At 63.2% G+C, this 26937-nt stretch overlaps 5 protein-coding genes across 5 annotated transcripts; 1 reads left to right on the top strand and 4 right to left on the bottom strand.

The window, feature by feature from the left end:
• Nucleotides 1-2487: 2487 nt before the first annotated feature.
• On the bottom strand, nucleotides 2488-5238 carry ARP3 (actin-related protein 3; the record flags this gene model as incomplete). Its single annotated transcript, XM_005776077.1, has 11 exons — nucleotides 2488-2734; nucleotides 2855-2947; nucleotides 3079-3189; nucleotides 3360-3410; nucleotides 3487-3653; nucleotides 4105-4185; nucleotides 4261-4296; nucleotides 4374-4428; nucleotides 4474-4575; nucleotides 4646-4761; nucleotides 4831-5238. 11 exons carry the CDS (start codon nucleotides 5236-5238, stop codon nucleotides 2701-2703), a joined length of 1254 nt encoding a protein of 417 aa, XP_005776134.1. The 3' UTR covers nucleotides 2488-2700.
• A 195-nt stretch (nucleotides 5239-5433) lies between these two features.
• EMIHUDRAFT_74327 (hypothetical protein) lies at nucleotides 5434-6427 on the top strand (the record flags this gene model as incomplete). The annotated part of the gene is made up of 2 exons (XM_005776076.1): nucleotides 5434-6216; nucleotides 6299-6427. The coding sequence occupies 2 exons, from the start codon at nucleotides 5434-5436 to the stop codon at nucleotides 6425-6427; spliced, it is 912 nt and encodes a 303-aa protein (XP_005776133.1).
• A 604-nt stretch (nucleotides 6428-7031) lies between these two features.
• On the bottom strand, nucleotides 7032-10124 carry EMIHUDRAFT_239282 (hypothetical protein; the record flags this gene model as incomplete). The annotated part of the gene is made up of 7 exons (XM_005776075.1): nucleotides 7032-7104; nucleotides 7173-7329; nucleotides 7707-7731; nucleotides 7998-8173; nucleotides 8273-8320; nucleotides 8396-8522; nucleotides 9789-10124. 7 exons carry the CDS (start codon nucleotides 10122-10124, stop codon nucleotides 7032-7034), a joined length of 942 nt encoding a protein of 313 aa, XP_005776132.1.
• Nucleotides 10125-13251: 3127 nt separating this feature from the next.
• On the bottom strand, nucleotides 13252-13995 carry EMIHUDRAFT_239280 (hypothetical protein; the record flags this gene model as incomplete). The annotated part of the gene is made up of 4 exons (XM_005776074.1): nucleotides 13252-13261; nucleotides 13439-13495; nucleotides 13726-13866; nucleotides 13943-13995. The coding sequence occupies 4 exons, from the start codon at nucleotides 13993-13995 to the stop codon at nucleotides 13252-13254; spliced, it is 261 nt and encodes an 86-aa protein (XP_005776131.1).
• Nucleotides 13996-19156: 5161 nt separating this feature from the next.
• EMIHUDRAFT_457924 (hypothetical protein) lies at nucleotides 19157-23892 on the bottom strand (the record flags this gene model as incomplete). The annotated part of the gene is made up of 17 exons (XM_005776073.1): nucleotides 23813-23892; nucleotides 23465-23615; nucleotides 23070-23337; nucleotides 22840-23000; nucleotides 22381-22629; nucleotides 22178-22242; nucleotides 21849-21891; nucleotides 21414-21470; nucleotides 20984-21319; nucleotides 20724-20828; nucleotides 20576-20658; nucleotides 20465-20498; nucleotides 20168-20395; nucleotides 19921-19958; nucleotides 19772-19847; nucleotides 19511-19585; nucleotides 19157-19372 (listed from the first exon to the last, which is right to left on the bottom strand). Exons 2-17 carry the CDS (start codon nucleotides 23564-23566, stop codon nucleotides 19157-19159), a joined length of 2136 nt encoding a protein of 711 aa, XP_005776130.1. The 5' UTR covers nucleotides 23567-23615; nucleotides 23813-23892.
• Between the last annotated feature and the right edge of the window lie 3045 nt (nucleotides 23893-26937).

Raw genomic sequence — 26937 nt, 5'->3', positions numbered from 1 at the left:
GACCGGCGAGAGAAGACGCTCGGCGAGCTGTTGGTCGAGCGGCTGGGCGAGAGATAGCCGAGATGCCGCCGAGATACAGCACCCGAGATCCGGCCGAGATCGCCGCTTGTCGAGATTGGTCGAGATTGGGCGAGGAGGCCGCGACGGTGGCGGAGGTGCGGAGAGGCGCCGCTCAAGGGTTGCGACTGTGAGCAGGCGAGGAGCCCGAGACGGTGGCAGAGGTGTGGGACGAGATCCGAGAGCAGAATCTCGAGGTGACAAATGCAACGCTGAGTAGTTCGACACTGCAGCTGGAGCCGATGACACGATGGGCGGCCGCGATAGCCTGTTCGCTGTGGCGTTGCATGGCTTGAGGGAGGCCGATGGTGGCAGGTGACTGCTGCGATGCTCACCCAGCTGCTGCACGCGTGTACATCTCTGGGCAGCGACGGCCTCTGCCCGGCAGCCCTAACCGTCAAGTCGTTCTCAACGTGCAATGCATGTCTGACTACAGGCTCGGACGGCTTCCACACCGCGGTGGATATCATAGAGGCGCGTGGCTGCGCCTTCCAGCTGCATGGGGCGAGGCAGGGTTTCACACTGCGCGTGGGTGTGAACAGGCGGAGGAGTGCACCTTCCAGCTGGGCGCGAGGCAGTCCGGACTCTGCTCGCTGCTCCAGCTCTGCACCGGGCCGATGGGGGAGGACGAGGCGTGGGATGCTGACGTGGTCGTCAACTACCACGTCAATGACGAGGTGGCCCGAGATTGCCCGAGATTGTCCGAGAGCGGCTGGCGGCTACCCCACGCCGACGGCAAGGGGGAGAGTCACCGACCAGCCCAGCTGCCACTCGGCTCGTTGTTCCCCGGTCACTGCTGAGTGACGAATGCATGGCATTAGGACCGAGAGCACCCGAACGTGATCGCCGCCATCGGGGCCGTCTACTGCGCCGGAACGAGGTCGCCCTTCTAGCCCCTTCTAGCGGCGAGGAGTGTGGTGGTGCTAGCCCTCGCCCACCCTCGGGCGTCTACCTCTTCCTATCTCTCTTCGCAGTTTCTCGTCAATTCTCGCAGCGACCTTCATGCCACCTCGCGCTCTTCCCACTCTCGTCTCTCGTCGTTCTCTCTCCTTTTTTTCTCTCTCTCCTTTTCTCGCAATAAACCACATCCGTTTTCTTTTCTGCACTTGGTCTTGGAGCACTCTTGGAGTGCAGTGTCAGTAACCGCACATCCAGGGCCGGGCGGGGCTTAGCGCTAAGATGTACAAGAAGCACACCCAGCTATCACAGCGTCTTCATCGACGGCGAGGGAGAGGGGCGGCTCTCGTCGTGTGGGTCAGCGGCAACGGAGGGCGAGGAGGAGCAGGAGGACGAGGAGGAGGAATTTCCAGGCCTTATCGGCCACGGCGAGGGCGTGACGTGGCTCAACACGCCGACCCGCCTTCCGTCAACGCTGGGTGACGAGCGCGCCGTGAGCGTGTCGGCTGGAGGTGGCCACAACCTCGCCCTCACCGCCGACGGCGCCGCCTGGAGCTGGGGCGACGGAGAATACGGCAAGCTTGGCCACGGCGACGAGCAGGACCAGCCGCTACCGAAGAAGATCGAGGCCTTGGCTGGGCGGCGCGTCGTCGCTGTCTCGGCTGGAGTCGCGCACAGCCTCGCCCTCACCGCCGACGGCAGCGTCTGGAGCTGGGGCATGGGCTACGTACTCTGGCCAGCTGGGCCACGGCGACTGGCAGATGCAGCTGCTGCCGAAGAAGATCGAGACCTTGGCGGGGCGGCGCGTCGTCGCTGTTTCGGGTGGAAGCAAGCACAGCCTCGCCCTCACCGCCGACGGCGCCGTTTGGAGCTGGGGCGCAGGAACCGGCGGCAGGCTGGGCCACGGCGACCAGCAGAACCAGCTGCTGCCGAAGAAGATCGAGGCCTTCGCTGGGCGGCGCGTCGTCGCTGTGTCGGCTGGAGCCGACCACAGCCTCACCATCACCGCCAACGGCGCTCTCTTTGCCTGGGGCGAGGGCGAATACGGCTGCCTAGGCCACGGAGAGGACCTGTCGAACCAGCTGCTGCCCAAGAAGGTCGAGACATGGGGGCTGAGGCAGTGAGCGAAGGGGGAGCAGAGCAGGTTCTCAAAGAGCCTGTCTGGGGGGCCAATGCCTCGCCGTATGGTGTGTACAGGAGGCGGCGGGGGCGTCGGTCACACCCGTGTTGGTGTCTGTGTTCACCGCGCGCGGGGTGCGCGACTTCGCGCCAGTGAGAGTGACCAAAACCCCACCATGCACTGCGTGTAAGGTAACGTAAGGTAAACGTCTCCACACACACAAAGTGGTGGGGCAAGGGGGGGGCGCCCCTCGCATCTCCACGCCCGGGACACGGGCAGGAGCCCCACGGCATTCAAACACTGCGTCGTGCGTGTACTCTGACGTACGGCTTTACGTATACCAACGCGAGGCTGCTGACTGCATCGAGAGGACTGCAAATCCCACACAGAGTAACACGCTTCTTTTGCGAACGCGTTCAAACACAAAAGTCGAAAGGAATGAACAACAAACACTCTTGTACATCAAAAGAAGAGGCGCCGGCAGAGGGGCGCCCGAACGTGAAAACGCGTCGCAACCCTGTACTTGCTCCAATCGGCGTGGTGGCACGGCGACAGCTACGCCCCCCTGTCTGCGCGCCTTTCTTCCAGGACTCTGCGCCTCCGCCATCTCCGTGGCCGCGGGGGCGCTACATCGTGATGGCCGAGAAGACAGGGTTGTGCCTGCCGGGGGCGGGGGGCGGGGCGGGGCGGGGTGGGCGCGCGGGCGGGGCGGGGTGGGTGCGCGCGCAAGGGGGGGGGGGGGGGGAGCCCTGCTGAGGCTGGATCTCGATCGCATCTCGCCGGCAGATCGAAGGCCCATACTCCTCGTACTGCTGCCGCGTGTGCACCACGTTGTGGAACTCGGGCGTCGAGGCGAGCATCGAGCCGCCAAACCTGCTCACGCGGCTGCCGCTGTGAACGGCGCCTGGCTTCGGTGGGTGGGGGGGGCGCCAGCCCAGACGGCGAAGCGCTGCATATCTCCCATTATCTCCCCGTATCTCCCCGTATCTCCCCAAATCTCGGACCAGACGGCGAAGCGCTGCATGTGGTGCGAGATGACGTTCACGTCGGTCGGCGTGGGCTTGATGCGGCCGTTAGACAGCTGCTCCGCTTTTCTCGACCGCTCGTCAACGCACCTAGCGAGATATAGCCGAGATAGAGCCGAGATAGAGCCGAGATAGAGCCGAGATAGAGCCGAGATAGAGCCTAGATAGAGCCGAGGTACACAGCCTCAGCCCACCGGTCTTGATGCCGCGCTGCAGCTAGATCTCGGCTAGATCTCGGCTAGATCTCCGCTATCTCGCGCCGCTTGATGTCGCGCTGCAGCCGCCGCCCAAAGTCCTTGAACATCGTCGACCTGCGGACATGTCCCGGACATGTCCCGGACGTGTCGTGGGCATGTCCGCCCCAAGGGGTCTTGAGTGTCGTCGCGCCCGCCCGATAGGACGACATTCTTGTACAGCCCCCGCCGGCAGTCGATCGGCGAGGCCTGGATGGTCGCGTCGATCACGTTCGGCAGCGGCGTGGTGTAGTCCGGGTTGCAGATCTCTGGGTTGAAGAAGATCTCCGGGCCGAGGAACCGCTCGTACGCAACGTCCACCTAGGAAGTGTCTTAGAAGTGTCTTAGGAAGTGTCTTAGGAAGTGTCTAGGAAGTGTCTAGGGAGTGTCTTAGGGAGTGTCTTAGGAAGTGTCCTAGGAAGTGTCTTAGGAAGTGTCTTAGGAAGTGTCTTAGGAAGTGTCTTAGGAAGTGTCTTAGGAAGTGTCTTTGGAAGTGTCTAGGAAGTGTCTAGGAAGTGTCTTAGGGAGTGTCTTAGGAAGTGTCCTAGGAAGTGTCTTAGGAAGTGTCTAGGAAGTGTCTAGGAAGTGTCTAGGAAGTGTCAGGCAGTGTCGAGGATGTAACAGGGAAGTGTCCGCCACGTCGACCTGTCTGTGTCACTCTCAAACTAAACCGGGGGCCGCGCTCTCGTGGGCCACGCCCTCCTCTCCCCCCGGGCTCCTTGTGCTGCAGGGTGGTCGTACGCTTCTTGATAGCAGTCTGGAGGAGTGCTGCCTTCCATGCGATGCCCTTCTTCGTGTTGCCGGCGGTCTCGCGCACCCACCGCCTCGGGTCCTCGTCATACTTCTTGAACTCCTACGTCTCACTCGCCCTCGGTGAGCCTGCGCCGCGACACTCACCCAGCAGAGCCTCGTCAAACTTCTGGCGCTCCTTGGCCATGTCCGGGCAGACGTAGCAGTATTGCTCCTATGCGACATGTCTCGGACATGCCGTGGACTGTGTCCTGGCCATGGCCGGGCAGGTGCAAGCATTGGCTCCTTGACACGACGCGCAATCTCCATCGCTTCGTCGGCCGGCATGCCGCTCTCCCGCTCGCGCCTACACGGGCGTGTCTTGGACGTGTCGTGGACGCGTCGCGGACACGCCGGCATGCCGCTCTCCCGCTCGCGCATCAGCAGCTGGATGAAGTTCGTGATGTCGCGGCCGGCGAGGGGGATGTGCTTGATGCACGACCCGATGACATACCTGCCCAACAGACCAGGACTCAAGAAGGGACGCCTCCGAAGTCGAGGATGACGCACGGCCGCTGACGGACCCGTCCGAGACGGGGATCACATGCGTCACTCCGTCGCCCGCGTCGACGACTGTGCCGGTGAGCGTGCGGGCGACCACCTGCTTCGACGTCCACGACGCGGCGAGCGCGAGCACCGCCTAGACACTTCCGAGACACTTCCGAGACACTTCCTCGGCACGGCGCGGCGAGGGCGAGCGCGCCTGAACGGCGATGTAGAGGCCCTTCACGTTGTACGTCTCGAACATGATCTCCGCGGTGAGCTCGCGGTTCTCGGGCGTGTTCATCGGCGGCTCGGTGAGCAGGAAGTTGTGCTCCTCGGGGTCGCACCGCAGGTACTTGAACATGCAGCGCTGCCAGTACCGCTCCATCGCGTCCCAGTTCTCGACGATGCCGTGGCGGATGGGGTAGTTGACGGTGTACTCACCCGCGCGCGAGAGAGCCTCGTCGCCGATCCAGAAGTCCATGTCCTCGACGCCGTGCCAGTCCTTGCGCGCCTGCTTCGGCTCCTTGGTCGCGATGACCGACGGAATAATAAAGTTTGGCTCGCAGTTGCCGGCGTAGCCCATCTTGCAGTAGCCGGTGCCGTTGTCGATCACCACGGCGGGGGCCTCCATCGCGCCAAGGCGGGGCCAGCACTCCAAGCTGCCGGCGCCGACCAGTCGGCGAATTCTCTATTCTGTGCCAGTCCGAGCCACTCTTCGCCACGGCCCGTGTTTCTTCCGCTCTCGTTGCGCGGCTACACACACACACACACGCACACTCTCTCTCCGGGTGCCGCCCCCACCTACTCACCGTGCCAGCGTCACGGCATGAGCGGTGACCTGAGGACCACGGCCGCGAGTGTCGTCTCTTGGTTCTTGCTCAACATCGCCATCGGCAACCTCAACGGCTGGATCCTCAAGCACCACGGCTTCTCTTACCCGGTGGTGCTGACTGCGGTGCACATGCTCTGCTGCTGGCTCCTCTCCGCCGTCTGCCTGGTCACCATCCTGCCTCCCGCAGACCCGCGGCCAACGCCAGTCGGCACCGTGGCCAAGGTCCGCACGCTCGCCCTCGCCTTCTGCGCTTCGGTCGCGCTCGGCAACATCGCGCTGCGGTACATCTACGTGTCGTTCGCGCAGATGGTGTCTGCGGCGTCGCCGTTCTTCACGATGCTGCTGATGGGCGCGATGGTCGGCAAGCGATACTCCCTCGCGCAGTATTCGGCGATCGTGCCGATGTGCGGCGGCGTGATGATGTGCACAGTCGGCGAGCTCAACTTTCATATGCTCGGCTTCACCGCGGTCGTCGCCTCCACCCTGCTCCGAGGGGTCAAGTCGATCCTGCAGGGGCGGCTGCTGACTGCGCCCGAGGAGCGCCTCGACGCGATGCTGCTCCTGTACCACATGTCGCGCGAGTCGCTGCTGCCGCTCGGCCTGTACTCGTCGCTGGTAGAGTACCAGGCCTACTACGACCCGCAGCTGTCGGGGCCGGGCGCCCCCCGCCTGTGGGGCCTGGTCCTGCTCTCCGGCCTCGTCTCCTTCTTCCTCAACCTCGCCAACTTCCTCGTGACCAAGCACACCTCCGCGGTGATGCTGCAGGTCCTGGGCAACGTCAAGGCCGCCCGCCCTCCGCGTCCCCTCTCCCCCGCCCCGTGCCTCTCTCCTCCTTTGCAACGCCTCTTCACACGCGCAGCGGTGGACACAGGTCGTCCTCTCGATCCTCGTCTCCCTCCTCATCTTCGGCAACCGCGTCTCCGCGTCGAGCGCCGTCGGCTGCGCCGTAACGCTGGCCGGCGTCGCCGCTTACAACTTTTGCAAATAGACGGAGGTGGCTCCGACCGCCGCAGGGTTGTGTTGATCAGATGTCGCGTCAAGTTAAGTAAAACAACGGCCCCCGCCCCCCGCTGCGGCGCCGCGGGCACACGTGCGACGTGGCCACGTCTGCGCGCGCGCGCGCCACCCCCCGGTTTTGGCGGTGAAGCGGTATATACAATATAGGTAACTCAGAGTAGCGGGGAGCTGACAGCAGCACGCGTGCTGTACGGGACGCGCGGCGGACGGGGCACGGCGCCCATGGGAGTCAGAGGCCATGGGTGGGGGGTTCGCAGGCCAGCGCGCGGGGCACCGCGCGGCCCACCGCGCGCCGACGTCGCCGAGTCCGGGCGCGCGCGAACGAGACTCGGTGTCGACGACGACGTGTGGAGTCCATGCCAACCCCGCTTTGACACGAGCCGATTCTTTACCGTGGCGTAACAAACAAGAGAAGAGATAAAACCAACTGAGCGGGCCCGCGCGCTGCATAACCCTGAGAGTTGGAGGAGGCGGAGTGGTGTGAGAGAGAACGCCTCTCTGCACAGCCACCGAACAGACCGAGAACGGTATGCGCCTGAGGGCGTCAGTCTGTCCTAGCCTCGGGCGGCCGTCTATCATGAATCGGGCATCGCGCGAAGCTCCGCCATGTATTTCGCGCACGACCTCGCGCACTGGTCCTTCATGTACCTGCACCAAAAGGCGGCGGGTGAGCCCGCAGGGGCGCGGTCGAGTCGAGGGGTGAGCCGGGAGCGCACTTTGGATTCCGCGTGCACTCGCCCGCCGCGGCCCAGAGGGAGCACGACAGATTCTTGTCCTGGATGGAGTCGTCGATGTGCGCCTCGCTCTCATCGTGCGGTTGCGCTGCCCTGCGGTCGGCGCGGAGGCCGCAGCCTCCAGATTCCGCATCGGTGCCTAAAGCAAACGGGCAGTTTGTTGTCAGCGACCAACGAGAGACGCGCAGAGCGTGCTGGGGGGCGAGGGGCCTTTGCCGGCGCCCTCGCTGCCACTCCCTTGGGAGGGTGCAGCGCGTCTTCCGCCGCAGGGCTCGGTATGCTCGGTTGGCCCGAGCCGGCGCCTGGGCGTGACGGTGTCGGGTGGAAGGCGCAAGGCGGCGTGCAGCATAAGTGGGATGGGAGGCTGTCGAGGAGGAGCGCGAGGTGGTCCGGGTGCGGCCGACGCTCACAAGCGCAGCGGCTGCGGGGTATGGGTCGCACCTGCTGCTCCGACGACGCGTTGTCTCCAAGGCGAGTTTAGCCGAGAGGGTATAGACGCCGAGGGCACGGTGCCACCGCTCACGTACCCAAACAGAATTACCTACGTCGCGTCGTTGGTGGGTAGGAGGGGTGAACGCCATGTCAATGCCCCCCCTACACCGTGTAGGCAAGGCGAGGGGTGGCCCTTGCAATGCAACCGCACGCATGGGGTGGTGGCGGTTTTTGAATGTGGAGGTGAGGGGGAGGGGGGGGGGGGCAAGGGGGCGAGAATCAGTCCCTATCAGTCCCACATTGCACCGGGGCTGCGATGGGCAACATGTACGGCGAGTGACGCAGGGTGGACGTGGTTGGCAAAGGGAGGCGCACCAACGCGAGAGAGCCAAAGCACAGGAGCTTCAAGCAGCCGGGCCAAGGAGAGGTGGCCCTCGTAGCGTTGTAGAGCGGCAGCGTGCCATCGATCAAGCGTATCCGCTCCGACGTCGGGTCACTCATTCGCACCTTCGTCTTTGGCGAATTGTACAGCGGCAGCAGCATGTCGCTACCTTGGAGTCGGTCGTGCGTCCGTCCACCCACTGCCCAGCACACGGAGGTTTTCCGGAAGGTGTGAATGGGAGCGGCAGGGATCCAAAGGCGCAAAAGACTTTTTCCCGCCTTCGTCTGAAAAATAACCCTCTCAGCAGTCAGTAACCCTCGGGATGCAAAGAAAGAAAGAAAACAGACACACCAAACGAGGGATGGGAGAAAAAAAGAAAGAAACAGAGGACCCAAGGGAGGGATGGGAGAAGTTCGTAAGAACCACGCGCGCAGTTCGCCTTCTTCGAGCGGGCGCTGCCGCTGCTCGAAACGGCCACCGACGCCGAGCTGCAGACCGTCGTGCGCGAGTACGCGGCCCTGCTCGCCGAGGGCGCGGCGAGGGCGCGCCGGCGAGCTTCGCCGTCGAGCTGGCGTGGCGCACCCACCTGCTAAGCCCGCTGTGCTACGTGCACGCGTGCATGGTGCACCACGCGCAGCCCGTGCCGCATCAGCCGGCACTCTCCGACTGGGCAGGTAAGGTAAGGTAAGGTAAACTTCTCCACTGGGCTCTGCGATTCATACATCCTCCCGCCGGCGCAATTCACAGCGTGTTGGCGTCCGGATTGAGCCGTCTTTGTGCATACGTGACGCGATCAGGCTGGCATGCAGCTAGTGTCTAGTATTGCACCAAGAAATCACAACAGCACGATCGTGCGGTGGTCAACGGCTCCCTCTGGCTCCCTCCGGCACACTGGCGAAGGAAAGGAAAGTCCTTTCTTCCTCTCCCTCCAGAGAACCCTACGCCACGGTGATGCCATGAACAGATCGTGCGGTCGTCAACGGCGCCACCGCCTCCCATGCGTTCGTCGCGGGGTCGTACCGCTCCACCGAGCTGAGGTACTCGTCGTCGTCGTTCAAGCCGCCCACAGCGTACAGCTTGCCATCGAGCGCCGCAGCTCCGAGGATTGAGCGATACGCCGCCATCGGCGCCACCGCCTCCCACGCGTTCGTCGCCGGTTCGTACCGCTCCACCGAGCTGAGGAGGTCGGAGTTGTGGCCTCCCACAGCGTACAGCTTGCCGTCGAGCGCCGCCACGGCGTGAGCAATCCGCTCGACCGCCATCGGCGCCACCGCCTCCCACGCATTCAGCGCCGGGTCGTACCGCTCGACCGAGCTGAGGCAGCCACGGTTGTTGTGGCCGCCCACAGCGTACAGCTTGCCGTCGAGCACCGCGACGGCGTGATCATACCGCCCTGTTGCCATCGGTGCCACCGCCTCCCACGCGTTCGTCGCCGGGTCGTACCGCTCCACTGAGCTGAGGGTGCCGCCGCCGTCGCCGTCCCCGCCCACATCATACAACTTGCCGTCGAGCACCGCCACGGCACGACCCTCCCGCGCCGTCGCCATCGGCGCCACCGCCTCCCACGCGTTCGCCGCCGGATCGTACCGCTCCACCGAGCTGAGCCAGTCGTCGTGACCATGCCCGCCAACAGCGTACAGCTTGCCGTCGAGCACCGCCATGCCGGCATCGGCGCGTGCCGTCAGCATCGGCGCCACAGCCTCCTCCCCCCACTCATTTGATGACAGGTCGTACCGCTCAAGCGAGCAGTCGTTGACAAACTCATCGCGGCCGCCGAACACGACCAAGCGCGGCTTCTCACGCCTCTTCAGCGTCTCCTTCCAGCCGCGGCGCCACGCGCGGCACGTCCCCTTGACGGCGTGCGCCTTGATCGGCAGCTGGGCGAGGATGTGCGGGGCGAGGTCCGGCGAGAGGAGGACCTCGGAGAGCACCCACTCGGGCTGCTCCACGAGCCGTGCGGCGTGCTCCTCCGCCACGCGCAGCGCGGCGTCGCTCGCGCCCGCCTGCGCCTCGATGATGGCGCACAGCTGCGAGCGTGAGGGACCCTGCTCCTTGATGATTACGAGCAGCTGCTCCGGCGAGAGGCCCGAGAGGCGGGCGCCGATGCGGTGGGAGGCCATGAAAAACAACTCTCCGTACGGGGCGCGCCACTTTCCCGGCGCGGCGTAGGTCCCACTACGGGCCCCGCTCTTTGGAAGCGGCGCGCGCGCGCACACACAAAGACGCTGCCCCCTCACACCCCGCACCGCACATACACACCCCTCGTGGCCGTTCTTCAGTCTGCGGCCAGGGCGCGCTGCACCGGGCCAACCTGCGGCCGTCGCTACGAGCGGCGGGGCTCAACGCGGGGCAGCGCGCCGACAACGTCGAATGCGCCGCCGTGGCATCGCGGCGCCGACGACCAGGCTCAGAGGATGACCCCGGGTAAGCGTTCCCGTGCCTCGACAACTGCCGCTGGTAGGCGCGCCGCGCCGAACCATGGCGGGCGCGCCGCGGCCGCGCGCAACCCTCGTCACAATGCCAACCGCGCGCGGCCGTCGACCAGCAAGCACACGCCTCGACTCGGACACAGTGTTCCGGGGGCAAGGGAGAGGGGCTGGCTCCTAGCCCGAGAGGAGAGCTTCCGAGACCCACTACAAGACCACGCACGCATCATCCCGCGGCCTCGCGGTCGGCGGGATTGCAACCAGTCTTCGCGTGCCGCCTGTCGTTCGCTCGGGCGCACTTGGGCGTCGGGGTGGCGAGCAGGGGACGCGGCTCTGAGCGCCCAGCGACGCGTGCCGGATGGAGTCCGGCCGCGGGTGACTAGGGAAGTTCGCTCAGGATGTGTGGGGGGGGAGAGGAGGATCTCAGCGGTGGAGGGGATGTGGTCGGTACGTGCGGACCGCGTGGTGCTGCGATGGCTTGACGAGTGCGACTCCCAGCGTCGACTTTTCGACCCCACGGAGCCTCTGCTGCTCCGGGGGGGGGGGGTCTGCAGACCACGACCCGGCCGAACTTCAGAGTCGCGGTGCTCCTCAAATACCGCTCAAACGCCCCCGATGTTGTGGAGGGGACATATGCTGATGATCCTGGCCCGATTGGTTCGCGCAGAAAGCTTCTGGGCGGCCGTTAAGGTTCGCTCCCCGCACACCTGCCCGGAAGTATCGTACCCTAGAACCTGGTTTGTGGACCTCCCGCACCTGTCCTGACAGTCCTGACAGAGTCCTGACAGAGTCCTGACAGAGTCCTGACAGAGTCCTGACAGAGTCCTGGCGGAGTCCTGACGACGCACAGTCTTCACAGTACTCACAAGTGCCTTTGACGAGACTTCCACCTTCCAGCTTCCTTCACTGCAACCCTCCCCTCCCCCCCAGCAGTGAATGATAGACGCCCAGCCCCCCTTTCGACCCGTGCCGCCCTCTGCGGAATCGTCCTGATGGGGCAGTCCTGACGTAAACTTGAGAGTCCTGACAAGCAAACTTGAGAGTCCTGACAGAAACTTGAGAGTCCTGACAGAAACTTAGAGTCCTTACAGACAAAAGAAATCACCCTGCCTCTCGCGCCACTCGGCTCGACCATGAAAAGCGCACAAGCAAGAGGCGCGGCCATTGTGCAGGCAACGTTACAGCCGGCAACGTGCAAGAAGGCAGCAAAGCTCGGCCACGACGTCCATGACCCGCGCGCCCCCGATTTGCCACCGACTGCTGACCGAGGCAGCGCCCACGGCAGCGCCCACAGCAGCACCCACGACAGCACCCACGGCAGCGCACACGGCTTGGCTGGCCATGTCAGCCGCGCAGGGACCCTCCCGCGGGTCCAACCCGAAGCGCTCGACCGCTCGACAGCGCAAGTCGGCTGACGGAGCGAGCCGCATAGCCCTCCAGTGCTCACCGCAGGATCAGGCCTGACCGGCCCACGCTCACGGCCTGGCCTGCCTGTGGACCAGCAAACTCGTTGGCTGTACACGAGGAAAGAGCTGCGTGGCTGGGTCGATACCGTCCCCGTGCGCCCTTTCCCTCAGTGGAGGGCCGTCCCTGCCCTCGGGAGTAACTCGACTGTACACCCCTCCCTACTCTCTAGCTAAGGGCTCTATTCACAGCGGGCGGACAGTGGTTGTCCTGGCGGAGTCCTGACAGAGTCCTGACAGAGTCCTGACGGAGTCCTGACAGAGTCCTGACGGCCTATTTTGGAGGTTTTCAACTTTGAGGTATTGTAACTATGTGAGGGTGAAATGAATGAATCAGTTCTTGGGCCAGGTACCAATTTTGTCGAATTTATTTCAAAATCTGCAGGCGCGGAGCGCCTGCGAAAATTTTGAAGAAATTTGCAGTCGGGCCTGATTTTCATCAAGATCTTTCAAATTTGCGGTGTGGAGTTGGGGGGTGGGTTAGGTTAGGGTTATTAGGGTTAGAGGGTTAGGGTTAGGGTTAGGGTTAGGGTTAGGGTTGGGTCAGGGTTGTCTGGTTGTGTCTGTATATGCCAGCGTTGCAGGGTTCTGCGCTGGGATCTGGCCCCAGCGCCGACGAGTAAGACTCAGCACCGCACGCTGACCCCACCAAATGCCGCCTCAGGGCGCCAGGCCGCCAGCCACTTCTTACACGCGGCCGGCGCCCTCTCGCGGCAAAAGGGTCGAGCGAGCGGGCAGAGTCGCGATGTCTGCGCACCCGCGTGCCGATGGGCGGCACACGCAACCGAGAGAGGCCCTGTCGCGCCGCCAGTAGCGTTCTCCGCACTCCCCACGCCACCAATTGCCGCCTCAGGGCGCCAGCCACCTCTTACACGCGGCCGGCGCCCTCTCGCGGCAAAAGGGTCGAGCGAGCGGGCAGAGTCGCGATGTCTGCGCACCCGCGTGCCGATGGGCGGCACACGCAACCGAGAGAGGCCCTGTCGCGCCGCCAGTAGCGTTCTCCGCACTCCCCACGCCACCAATTGCCGCCTCAGGGCGCCAGCCACCTCCTTACACGCGGCCGGCGCCCTCTCGCGGCAAAAGGGTCGAGCGAGCGGGCAGAGTCGCGCGATGTCCCTGCGCACTACCTGGGTGTTCGCCGCCTATATGCTCTATCCTGTGCCAAGACGGACACATTTTGACAATCAAAATCTACCTCAAAATTTGCGGCCGCCCCTCGAAATTTGCTGATCAAAATTTGCGGTGGCCCGGATCGAAACCTGTACTTTGGCCAAATCAGTTCTTTGGGACAGTGCAATCCGTTTAATTATCACCTCCAACTCAAAAAAAGTCTGGTGTCAAACGGACAACGGGGTCCCTTATGGTGGCCTGTAAGGGTAAGGTGCGGGAGGTCCACAAACCAGGTTTGTGGCAGCCAGCTGGCTGTGTGTCTTGTGAGCCTGTTTGTGTCTGTGTGTCGCTCGTGCGTGTGCGCTGTCGTCATCATCTGTCCCGCGGCCACCCATACCGCGTTGGTGTCCCTCTGTCCAGTCCGATCTAGGGTACCCAAACTCCGGGCTGTTGTGTGGGGAGCGAGCCTTAACGACCACCCACAGAAGCTTTCTGAGCGAACCAATCGGGCCAGGATCATCAGCATATGTCCCCTCCACAACATCGTGGGCGTTTGAGCGGTATTTGAGGAGCACCGCGACTCTGGAAGTTCGACCCCCCTCCCGCGCCCGGAGCAGCAGAGGCTCCGTGGGGTCGCAAAGTCGACGCTGGGAGTCGCACTCGTCAAACCATCGCAGTACCACGCGCCGGCGGTCCGCACGTACTGCCCACATCCCCTCCACCGCTGAGAAGGCGCAGATCGACCGCCGGTCCCCGCGTAGTCGTCGTTAAGGAGCGATTTTTGGAGCCGTACAAAGAGGTCCCACAGACGGGCGAACATGCGGTTTTTCGATGACCACACGCGATGTGGTATCTGCTTTTTGCTAAAAACGGGCCGCCTAGTGCAGCATCACTAGTACAACACGCCCACACTGAGAGCTCCAACACTAGCCGGTATACCTGGGTCCAATCAGCACGAGGCCTGCCCCGTCGGGCAGCCCCCGCGAGCGCATGGGCGGCCGGCGCGAGCGGAGAACGGCGGGCCGAGATCTCGCTGTTCGGCACAAAAAGACGAGGCGACAGAGGGGGGGGTGCTGAGTTTCGTTCGCTACCCTAGACCGAGCCGGGCTGTTCTTCACCTTCCTACCTAACCTAACGCCTAAAATGCCCAGTAGGGCGCCGGCACCCCAGCGTAGAGGGCCTCGTGTAGCCCTCCTTTCGGTATAAAAAAAAGAGAGACGCACAGAGGCTCAGGCTAGTTCCATTTCACTGTGGCACAGCTCGCGTTACAAACCTTGATTTGACCATTTGCGCAGAAAGGTACATCTCCGTGCCTTCCAGAGGCAGCTGCGATCCCGCCGAGTGGACGGTTGCACACAGCAGGTAGCAGCTGCGATCCCGAGTGGACGGTTGCACACAGCAGGTGGCGCGGTGTGCGCCCGTCCACTCGGCTGGATCGCAGCTGCCTCTGCGCGTCCTGGGGACGTACCTTTGTCGCGCGCCGGAGACGACTCGACGCCGCTGAGATCGGAGATCAAGCTCTGACAGGTCGCACGTCGCTCCTTTGACGCCGACGTGACTCACCCGTGCAGATCACATCAGGACACGGTCTCGACACGCTCGGTACGACGCCTGCGACCCGTCTTGGGTCAGCTGGCACGACGCTCATCGCGCCTACCAGCGCTGCCGTACAGATGCCACGACGAGGTCGAGCACGCTTCTATACGCTCGCCCAGCCTTCCTTTCCATCCCATTAGGCAGCCTGGGAATGGTGGCGGTCAGAGGCAAAGCCTACGAGGGGTGGTGGAACCACATGTCACGGCTACTGCCGGCTCGACCCCACGATAGCCTCCGGAGGCTGACTTTGAGGCACAATCATCGGACGACGTCGGCGAGTTGAGTCGCGCTCGCGGTAGGCAGATGACCTCTCATACTAGTATCATCGGCCATGGCCGCAGGAAGCGCGGGGGACTCCGCTGGGAGCAACACGGAGCTCCGTTGGACGCGAGCCTCAACGTTACTAAACTCTAAAGTTTTATCATAAATAGTTTCAACAGAACCAGACATGGACGAGATAAGAGTCTGGACGAGGAAGCGATAATCATACAATCTTCGAAGATCACATCTCTGAAGACTTGAGGGCGAAACTCCACAAGCGCAACCCCTACATCGTACATGCTAGAAGCGCAACCCCGAACAACAGAAATAGGTGCAGGTAGACGCGAGATGGGTGATGGCTGGGGGTTGCCATCCTCGCCGCGGCCGCCCATCGCGAGGCCGTCGGGTCGGCGAGCTCGGACTTGCCCCTGGCCGCAGCCTCCTCCGTAACTCCCGCGTTAGCAACGGTCAAGAAGCCCCCTTCCACAGGAGTTCCTTCCACGCGGCGACCTCAGCCCTGCGTTGGCCGCCGGCAATGATGTCGTGCCACATCCGAGGGCGCTCAGGTGCGAGGCACCGTTGGCCCCTGCGGCGGCGGCTGCGCTGGTGGCGGCGGCGGCGGCTGCTGCGGCGGCGGCGGCTGCGGCGGCGGCGGCTGCTGCTCCTCCCCGCCCCTACGCGGCCGCGGGGACATGCGATCGCGAAAGGCCTTGACGCCGGGCATGAGCTTCTTTGCGTTGCGCGGAGGAGCGGCGTACGGGCTGGCGGGGGCGGGTAGCTGGTCTCGAGAACCGCCGCCGCCGCGGGCCGCCGTGGCGACTGTGCTGGCGGCGGCGGCGGTGGCGGAGGCGGCGTAGGCGACGGGCTGGCGCAGCGAGGGGGGGGGCTTCGGGGCGGGCTGCGCCCGCTTGATCTCGTCGACCGGGGCGGGCTGCGCCCGCTTGATCTCGTCGACCTCCCGCTTGAGACTCTGGACCGACTCCTTGACGTCCTATTCAGTCATGAGCACCCCTTCGTAACGACTACACCCACACTAACCGGCGGCCGACTCGGTGACGTCCTTGATCAGGTCGCGAAGCAGGATGAACTGCGCGCCTTGCGTGGCGTGGATCTGGTTCATCGCTCCCTGCACCTCGGTCGTCTTGTACTCGACCGTCTGCGCCTCCTCCGCCTCGACATGCTCGAGGTACTTGAGCTGCAACCGCTTCGACTGCGCCGGGGGCTTGCTGCGCCCGCCTAGTTCAACCAACCGCGAACCCTTGTGGAGGAGGGGTTGGGGGAGGAGGAGTCGGCTTGCTGCGCCCGCCCGCTAGGTCGGCGGCGTTGCCCGTGCCTCCAGCCGAGAACCGCGACGGGTCGACGATTGACGCCTAGTCGACCGTCGGCTAGAGCTCATCAGCTGCTGCCTCCGTCGGCGCCACGGTGCAGCGGGTCGGCGATGGCTGCCCCACGAGCCGTAGCCGCCGCGCCCGTGCGGAAGGGGGCGAGCAGGACGCGCATCGCGGCGCGGAAGAGCTTGAGCGCGTTGATCGGCAGCGAGAAGGGGGGCGGGATCGGGTCCCACACATTCTGCGCAGAATACATGCGCTGGTAGCGCTGGTAGCGAAACTCCTTTTCGGCCTGCTCCACCACCTTTGTGTACGTGTCGGAGAACATGGCCACCAGCAGATTGACGAGCACCACCGACGAGAGGAGGACGTAGATCCACATCAGCGGCGCCTGACGACGTGGCAACGAACAACTCACTGTTGTGTGAGCTGGCGAGAAGAGGACGCAAGTCTCCCCGTCTCAGCGCGCCACGCCAATCGGCGCGTTCCCCAGCTCCTCCAGCTCGAAAGCGCCGTACACCGCCCACATCGGCTTCATCAGCGCCTGGAGTGGTGACACTCGCCGATGACTAGCCACTATCACTAGTTGAGCGTCCTCTTCCCCTTCCTCGGCGCCGAGGTTGGCTCGAGGTGCGCGTCCAGCTTCTCGGCGGTCTCCTGCGAGAACGCCGCCTCCCACAGCTCGCTGACCTGGCGAGATATGGGGAGATCTGGGGAGATATGGGGGGAAGGGCCGCCTCCCACAGCTCGCTGACCTGGTCCTCCACCCCTTCTGCAGCGGGGTGCGAGGCGCCGGTGCGCAGCGCCCGCCTCGCACCCCGCTGCAGCTGCTCGCCGCCGTACGTGCCGCCGTAGCTGTCCGCGAGGTCGGCGGGGGCGAAGGCATCGGCGGCGGCGTCGGCGTCGGCGGCTGCGCCTTCGTTCGGCGTCGCGCCCGAGTAGAGGCCGTAGAAGGCGAGCATGAAGCCGACGACGATGTAGAGGAACACCTCCATGAAGATGACTTATGAATGAGTGCATTCAGACAATTAGCTAATTTAGATTTCGAGGAACACACCTCCATGAAGATGACCAGGTCCTGCATCATTCGTTGGATGACGATGTACAGCACCCCGATCGGCTTCGAGTACGAGCGGTACCTGCTCAAAGAGACGGCTGTTTAATAATAATAAATAATAATAGAAAAAGAAATCAAAGTTTTATAAGCGGTACCTGCTCAAAGAGACGGCGTGAAGAGACGCACCTCACAGCTAGAGGCTTCGGGGGCGAGCGGCACTCGATCAGCGCGAAGGCGATGAAGACCACGTTGAACGAAAGGAGGATCTGGTACATCGAGTACAGCACCGGCGCGTGCCTGAGGGACATGCCACAGAGGCGTCCTGGACACGTCCCGGACATGTCCTGCACAGCACCGGCGCGTGCCTGGTGGCGGTCTCGAGGCGCGCACAGACTCCGACGACCATCAGCACGTTGCGGAGGATCTTGATGGGCGGCGTGGCCTAGAAGAGCTGGCCCGCCTCCACTGAGCCAAGTCAATGAGTCGGGGCCCAAGTCTCGATCGGCGGCGTGGCCTCGGTCTGGTCGGCGTCGATCGCACTGGCGACATCGTCGAGCACGATGGAGAGCGACCAGAGGTGGAACACCTTCGAATTATGGGGAGATGTGGGGAGATGTGGGGAGATGTGGGGAGATGTGGGGAGATATGGGGAGACCAGAGGTGGAACACCTTCACTCATTAACGAGTTCTTAGCTGTGAATGAGGTGGTGGTGGTGGCCAGAGGCAGCGGAAGAGCCTTCTCAGCGTCGGAGAGCGCGGGGTACGACTCGGGGATCTTGGAGATGTCGACGTAGGAGAGGACGTACCTGTTCACAGCCGCGAAGTGTGAAGAGACGCCATTCACAGCCGGGAGATGCCGGCATGCGAGAGGACGTGTAGAGGACGAGGAAGAGGCAGTGCATGAAGAATCGGAGCACAAAGATCACGGACGGGACCTGTTAACACTACTCCTGGCGAATGACGAGCTAATCAGCAACTGAGCGCGAGGACGACCGGCGGGGCCTGGTAGAAGCCCTTCTTCGCCGAGTCGGCCGCCTGTTAATTATTACTAATGATCAATAACGAATCACTAATTCAGCCCTTCTTTGCCGCCTCGGCCGCCTGGGCCAGCTTCGCGCCGACGCCGCCGCGTGCGCGCGCCTTGAACTTAGTGAAGTGGTTCCGCTGCTTTTCGGCATAGTCTGTGAACCTCTTCCGCCGCACCACCGACGACTCGTTCAAGTCGGCGTGCTCCGCGGCCATCGCGTGCGTCGCCTGTGTGCCGGATCCGGGCCTCAAGCCACACCACAGGTACAGGCACAGGTCCAACTGTGGACGGTCGCCGCCGCGCCAATCGGGCGCTCGCCGCCGCGACGCGCGCGGCTCGCATTTCGGCTATATCTCGGCTATATCTCGGCTATATCTCGGCTATATCTCGGCTGTATCTCGGCTATCTCGCATAAAACTATATCGCCTCGACGCGCGCGGCTCGCATCTCGGCTATATCTCGGCTATATCTCGGCTATATCTCGGCTATATCTCGGCTGTATCTCGGCTATCTCGGATAAAACTATATCGCCTCGACGCGCGCGGCTCGCATCGCGTCCTTTGCGATCGCAAGCATCCGCTCCACCTTGAGCCCTGCCCGCGCCTAATTAATGATTAATCAACCATTAGTAATAGTTATTCATTAAGCACCCGATCCACCTTGAGCCCGGCCCGCGCCTAATGACTCCACCACCTCACTCAAACCCCCCCATATCTCCCCATATCTCCCCACATCTCCCAGCACGCGCCTAACGACTCCATCCACTGACGAGCCCCTCGCGCACGGACTCTCCCCACATCTCCCCACATCTCCCCACATCTCCCCACATCTCCCCACATCTCCGCCCTCGAGGCACATCTCCCCATATCTCCCCATATGTCCCCTCATCTCCCCATATCTCCGCCCTCGAGGCACGCGTTCGCCTTCTTCGACGCCTCGTCCTGCGTCTTCTTCTGGTAGAGCGAGCGCGCCTTTGCTGTGTAGTGCGGGTTCGTCAGCGGCATCGTGGCCCGCCACAGCAGCGCCGTCATCGAGATGTTCTCTGGAAGCTCGACTGACGAGCCGGCGTGCCTCCCGTTCCACATCCGGTCGAGCAGCGCCTTGGGGAGATGTGGGGACATATGAGGAGATGTGGGGAGATCATCCGATCGAGCAGCGCCTGGCAGTGCCGGTCCGTGTCACCATTACTACTGACGCTAGCATTGTTGTTGTTGCTGCTGCTACAGGCCGAGCAACGCCTGGCAGTGCCGGTGCGCGAGGAAGCGCTTCATCTCCAGCTGCAGCGCCAAGTCGAGCAGCGAGAAGCGACCCTCCTGTTCAGTGCCCACGCCTCGTTAACCAGCTGGTTCACCAAGGCGAGCAGCGAGGGGCGGATCTCCGTGTGGTCCAGCAGGCGAGGTGTGGGGACATATGGGGAGGTGTGGGGAGGTGTGGGGAGGTGTGGGGAGGTGTGGGGAGGTGTGGGGAGAGATGGGGGGAGATGGGGGGAGATGGCCCGCCTTGTGCTCCAGCACCGCAAAGGCGTCCGTCTGGGAGTCTGCGGCGTTGATGACGTCGACAGCCACCTGCTCGTACCTGATCCATTCACAGCTCCGTCGTCATTGCGTATTCATTGCACAATGCCGTCCACCGCACCATCTGCGCGTACCGCTCCGCTTGCTCCTCGAGCCTGGACTTCGAGGTCACCTAGGGGATGCATCAGCAGGTACTGTCTAGGTACTGTCTAGGAAGTTTCTAGGGAGTGTCTAGGAAGTGTCGCCATCTTGTTCCCAATCAGCAGGCACTGGTGTCTCCCCAGATCTCCCCAGATCTCTCCATAGCTCGCGCCATCTTGTTCCCAATCAGCAGGCACTGGTGTCTCCCCAGATCTCCCCAGATCTCTCCATAGCTCGCGCCATCTTGTTCCCAATCAGCAGGCACTGGTGCGAGCCCAGCAGAGCGACGCGTGCGGGGTCGTCGCACTCGCGCCAAAAGAGGTCTGCAATCGAGTACTCGCCCAGAAAAACAGACCACGTGAAGAGGTGCGCGAAGTGCGGCGCGGTCTCGGCGAAGGCGGAGAGCGAGAGCACGCCGGGCCGCCCCTCCGCCTTGTCGATGTTCTTGAGCCAGATGCCAATCACGTCCTGGACACACCTCGGACGGCATTAGTGAGCACCAACTACGGCGATGGGAGAGTGCTCCAGTTTGAAGGCCTGGAAGCACTCGTACGAGCGGCGAGGCGAGTGCCTAGTCCCATACCACCCACGGGACTGAACCCACACCGGATTCGGTACTTTGGAGGGAAGGTAGGGCGGCGCGAGTGCGTCGTGTCTCGGATCCGGCCCTGGTTGGTGAGAAGCTCCTTCTGCAGCTTCTCGTCGCTGTCGAGGAACCCGTCGTTCGGCACCTAACTCGTCAACCAATTCATTCACTACTATTGATGGGTCGCTGTCGGGCCCGTCGCTCGTGCACCAAGTAGAGCTTGCACAAGTTGACGAACTGCAGCGAGAACCCCTGGTAGCCCATGAGCAGCCGGATCACGTCGTAGCGGCGCAGCTCGAGCGCGTACTGCAGCGCCTGATCTCGTCCAATCTCGCGTGAGCTCGCGAGGTCTCGAGGAGGCCAACTCGCGCGCGTGCTGCAGCGCCAGCTGGTGCGACTTTGTGAACTCGCCCTTCGGGTTGTGCTGCTCCTTGAAGATCGCCTACGCGTGTCCGAGTCCGCTGACTCACGACTGCCCTGCCCCCTTCGGGCGGTGCTGCTTCGCTGAAGATCTCCTCCACCACGAGAGGCCGGTTCCACTTTACCGCGAGCTGGATCGCGCGCATCCGCCGCCGCCGCTGCGCATGCTGCAGCGGGTCCGCCGCTGTCCCGAGCGTTGACGACTCGGGCGCTATCCCGAGCGCTGACGACTCGGGCGAAGCCATGGACTGGCTCGACAGTGATGCGTTCGACTCCTGCAGCGCCAAGGCTGGCTGGGCGAGGCTCGAGGGCGTGCCGGGTCGGTCCGGCGGCGTGATGCGGCCGGCCGAGTCGCCTCCTCCCGCCACCCACAGCCGCACGATCGCCTGCGGGGGAACAGCGGGGACGAGTCTGACACTCGCCGCTTGGCCGCCATCACCCCCTCTCCCCCCCCCCTCTCCCCCTCTCCCCCCCTCTCGCCTGCAGGAGGACGTTGGACATGTCCTCGGTCGCCTCGAGCACCCCATCGTTGTTCACCTGGAAGAGGGCGATGAGCTCATCAACATTGACTAATCTCGAGATTAATTTTGATGAGTAACTAACTAATGTTGACCTGGAAGAGGGCGATGAGCTCATCAACATTGACTGATCTCGAGATTAATTTTGATGAGTAACTAACTAATGTTGACCTGGAAGAGGGCGATGAGCTCATCAACATTGACTGATCTCGAGATTATTTGATGAGTAACTAACTAATGTTGACCTGGAAGAGGGCGATGAGCTCATCAACATTGACTAATCTCGAGATTAATTTTGATGAGTAACTAACTAATGTTGACCTGGAAGAGGGCGATGAGCTCATCAACATTGACTAATCTCGAGATTAATTTTGATGAGTAACTAACTAATATTGACCTGGAAGAGGGTGATGAGCTTGCCGCCGCTCTCCTCGTTGCACCTATGCGCCAAACACACAACGCACACTGGCAAACGCCTCCTCCGCCCCTCCGCCCCTCCGCCTCTGCGCCGCTCGCTTTCGGATCTCTCTTAGCTGTCCGAGATGTGGGGAGGTGTGGGGAGATGTGGCGAGATATGGGAGCTCGCTTTCGGATCTCTCGTAGCTGTCCGAGATGTGGGGAGATGTGGGGAGATATGGGAGCTCGCTTTCGGATCTCTCTTAGCTGTCCGAGATGTGGGGAGATGTGGGGAGATGTGGGGAGATGTGGCGAGATATGGGAGCTCGCTTTCGGATCTCTCGTAGCTGTCCGAGAGGCTTCTCCGTCCCGAACTTGACGGCGAGGTCTTCCACCTTTGGGGAGGGGTGGGGGAGGTGTGGGGGAGGTGTGGGGAGATATGGCGAGGTCCGTTGGGGAACGAGTGGGCTCAAGGGCTGCTGGGTCATGAGCCGGAGAGAACTAGCTGGGGGGGGGGGGGGGGGCCCCCAAACCTTGCCGTGCGGCGAGGTCCAGTTGGAGAGCGACCCCTCGCCGTCGCCCTCGATGTACTGCTTGATTGCGGTTGCGGCGCCGCCAGAGTCCGCCACAACCACGATCGGCGACCCCTTCTTTGCGGTCTCGAGGACGGTGGCCAGCGTGCCAGGCCCTCCCTGCACCACCAGCAGCACCATCGGCACCGACTTTCGCTCGAGGTAGAAGGACTCGAAGGCGACGCGCAGGTTGATCTCTGTCCCCCACGCCTTGGCCCAGGAGGAGTGGCGATTCAGCGGAGAGCTCAAGGGACTCACAGGCCGGTCTCCCTCCCGCCCCCACGCCTCCGAAGGAATGGCGATTAAGTGGAGAGCTACACCCGCAGGATGGTCTCTGTCGCTGCACGCCTTGACGCCGTGCTTGCCCGAGTCGACGAGCAAAAAGTGTCTAGGAAGTGTCTAGGAAGTGTCTCTGCACGCCTTGACGCCGTGCTTGCCCGAGTCGACGAGCAAAAAGTGCGTGTGGTGCGCGTTCAGCGGCGCGCCGTCCTTGGTCGCCTTGGTCGAGACCATGGTGGACGCTCCGCCGTAGACGCGCTCGAGCTTCTCCCTCTCGTTGATCGCCCCGAAGGGCGAGAAGCCTATCGTTCTCAACGCACCGCTCGTCGCGTGTCAGTTGATTCAGAACGGCGCGCCGAAGGGCGAGCAGCCGAGGATGGGCATTGAGACGCCGGAGGAGGAGAGGGAGGAGGCGACCAGCTTCATGACGCCGGTGTCCGTGCCGCCAGTGATCACCCACGCGTTAGCGGCGGAGGCGGCGGCGGTGAGGCCCTTGTCGAAGGCGCGCTGCAGGATCGGGTGCAGCTCAAAGTCGAGTGCGGAGCCGGTGACCGAGATGATGATCTCGGGCTTCTCGAGGCCCCAGAACTTTTCGACGAAGCGGGAGACTTGCTGCGGCGTGGAGGTGTCGGCGAGGACCTGCGGCGGGGGCCGGGAGGGGGGGGGGTGGGGGGTGGGGGTGCGGGAGGGGGGTGGGGGTGCGGGAGGAGGGCGGGGGGCGAGGCAGTCTCAGCCGGAGCGAGCGCTGTGTGTGTGCGCTGCGCACCAGAAACTTGGACTGCGTGTTGAGCTCCGGGAAGTTGACGTCGCCAAAGTCGGACGGGTCGCCGCCGGAGCGGCAGAGGATGGCGGGGCCGAAGCAGCGCATCACCGCGTCCGCGTGCACGAACCGGTCCTGGATCAGCTGCGCCGCGCGCCTAAATGCCGGAGAGCGGTGCCGCGAGGTGAGCGGCCGGCGGCGGCGGCGGCGGCGGCGGCGGCGCGGCCGAGGCTGCTGCTGCCACTGGCGCGCGCTGCGCTGCGCGGGTGCTGCGTGGGGTCTCGGTGGCTGTGCTGGCTGCCCAGGGTCCTCTCTCCTCTGCCAGGCGGCGTCGGCTTGGTGTGTGCAGCTCACCTGTGGATCTCAGCCTCGGGCAAGTTCTTCGTGTTGGCGTAGGAGAGAGCGCCCGCCTTGCGCCGCGGCGTCTCCGCCAGCCGCGCGTACGGGCCCGCGCCAATGCGGTCGGTGGAACGCATATTCGCTCCGCCTCCCGATGCTCGCGCCGCCTTGTTCCAGCCTTTGTCGCAGCAGGTGCGGTTTCTTTTTGAGCTAGACTTCGTTGTTAATAGGAACAAGCGAAGGCACACACGACCTTCGTTGTAAATAGTACAAACCCAATGCTCCCTTTCTTTTTACGGCTGTGCGAATGGAGCCTACGAACCACCTCGGTCATAGTTACAACAAACAACCCGACGTGGACGCGTTCAACATTGGCACGGGCGGCAGGCGCTTTTCTGGCGATGTCAAGGTTGTCTGCCCCCTCACCAGCAGCGGTGTGTGAGAGAGAGTTCTCTCACTCTCTTCTTGGTGCACACACACAGTAGGTAGGTAGGTAGAAAGGTGAAGAACAGCCAGGCTCGGACTGGACACCAACGCGGTATGGGTGGACGCTGGACAGATGATGACGGCACGCACGAGCGACACACAGACACAAACAAGCTCACAAGACACACAGCCAGCGGGCTGCCACACACCCTGAGTCGGCTTACACATAACTCAAGGCCATATCCTCCCTGTCGCCCCCCCCAGCACTCCACGGTGCCAAGAGTACAAACAAGGGCACAACGACACAACAGACGACAGGAAGTGACATGCGAGGCTAGAGCAGGCTTGCTCTACCTCCAGCAATCTCTCCGGCCGGCGAGGCACGGGCGAGACCGTGTGTGGGGTCTAGTGAGGTGTCTATGGACGCCCTCCTCAGAGGCTAGCTGCCTGCGGCTAGCCCTAATCTCGCACTCACAGGCGATGACAATCCAATGTGTGAGTGTATGCAAGCAGAGGCGCGTGTGCTAATTCTAGGCCGCACGTCGTGGCACTATGACGGAGGTAGACGTGCGACCGCAGCGCGCCCACCACAGTCTCGGTGGTGCGCGCGTGTTAGCGATAGAGTTGCGGGGAGAGCCATGCCCGACTTTTCGAAGGCGAGCCCCACGCCACGGATGCCAGCCGTGCCTTCGCGGCCGGGAGTCGTCTCACGAGCCGCGCCCCGTCGGCCTACTCGGGGACACACACACACACACACACACACACACACACACACACACACACACACACACACCAGCAGCGGGGAGCACGGACGGTCGGAAGGGCGCTTTTGTCGCTTTCGGCAACACCGAGGCGTTCTACCCGAACATGGTCGTGGGGCATGGGCCCTACTGCGAGCAACCAAGCAGGCAGTTACAGGCAGGCAGAGGTCGAAGGCCCTGTTTGGCATGTTGACGCAGGTGCTCGAGGGCACCGCCGACGTGCAACAGGGCACGGGCGGCAAGCCGGCAACCTGGAAAGGCCGCCGACGTCCTCAGCCGAAGCCTTCGGCGAGCGCTCGACGACGGGCGCCTTTGGCACCAAAATGAAGCACCTGCTGAAAGGAAAGAAGCCCACCCGAGGCCTCCTGCTGGACACGGACGTGCACGCGGACAGGTTCTCTGTGGTCGAGGGGCCACCGGGGGCTGGCAAGACCACCGTCCTGCGGGAAATCCAAAACGGCAACTCGAGCTGACCAGTCGTCAACACCACGCGGGCGGCCACTGCCCCACCAAGGCGTGGCTGTGGGTGGCGCCCACTCGCGATCTGAAGGCGGAGACCGAGCAGAAGCTCAGCAAGGCGAGAAGGTCAAGCAGGCGGTACGCCTGCACGCACGAGTCGGCGGTGCGCGCCCTCGCCGAGTCACCCGCGCCGACTATGCCCACGAGGAGGCCATCGTCGTCGACGAGTGCTTCCTCGTGGGCATGCAACACATATGGCTCTACGCCCACCTCGCGCCCTGCGCCGCGATCCTCATGCTGGGGAACAGGTGGCAGGTACAGACAATCGAGCCGTGGCTTGTGCCCAGAGTCCTCGCTTGATCTCTCCTCGCTTGATCTCTCCGGTTGGCCGCCTCGAGGTCCTCGCGGAGGCGTTCGACCGCCCCTCGCAGTAAGACGAGCTCGGCTAGCCCTCCCACGTGCAGGCTCGGCTGAGTGATGCATAATACGCAACGGATACGTAATGCGTAGTACATAGCCCTCTCCGGCGGGCTTTCGGCGCTTGAGGGAAAGGATACGTAATGCGTAGCTCATACTGTAGCACTCCCAATTGCAGGCGCCGCTGAGTGATGCATAATACGGATACGTAATGCATAGCTCATAGCGCCAATGCGACATTGGCAGCGCTGCACTGTTTGCTGAGACATAAGGCGAAAACATCGTACATATTGCATAAGAAACGCTATGGACTATGCATTCGCGCGACGTCTAACCCTGCCAATGCATAGGCAGGACACACGGGTGCATATAGGGCCGGACGGTACGTATACATAGCAGTACTGATAACGTCTCCTACATGTACGGCGGGCGGCGCGTCTGCGCCCAGGGGATCGCGCCTCCCACTGCGGCGGGGTTGAGCTTCCGCCTTGCCAGCGTCTCGTTCCAGGCCGCGCCGGCGTACGCGGACGTCGTCGATGCCGCCCGCGCTGCGGAAGGCGATGCTGAAGGAGAGAGGGGCAAGCCCCAGCTCCCGTTTCAGGGCGGGAGGAGGGCGCTCATGCGCGTTCATGCCACGCAACCCTTTGGGCAGATCGGTGGCGCTGCGGCAAAGAGAAGCGCGCGCTCTTCGCCCATCAACGGCTGGCTTCCCACCACACACCCGACCGGGCAGGGAATCTGAGGTGGACGTGGATCTTCCTTGTCGGAGTCACTATCGCATGTTCCAGGGGCCTCGTCGCAAGCCGCGCGCACAACGAGGTCATTCCACATGGGTGAGATGCGCTGCAGCGGGAGGAAGGAATCACGAAAGAGTCGGACCACCTCGAGCAGGAGGGTGCCCCGATCAGCGTCGCCCTGGGCCACGAGAAGGGAATCCCAGTGGAGGAAGTGATGCGTGATGAGCGCGTCCCGAATCGTGGGGTCTGCCTGAAAGTAGGCTCCCAAGTACCCTTGGCGGTGCTGCTCCTGCGCACACGGTTGGGAGAACCTCAACACAGTGTAGGAACGGCCGGAGAA

The sequence above is a fragment of the Emiliania huxleyi genome (assembly GCF_000372725.1).
Source record: "Emiliania huxleyi CCMP1516 unplaced genomic scaffold EMIHUscaffold_285, whole genome shotgun sequence".
In the NCBI taxonomy this organism is placed as follows: domain Eukaryota; phylum Haptophyta; order Isochrysidales; family Noelaerhabdaceae; genus Emiliania; species Emiliania huxleyi.
The sequence above is the reverse complement of the archived record's forward strand: the minus strand, read 5'-3'. Positions and strand labels throughout refer to the sequence as shown.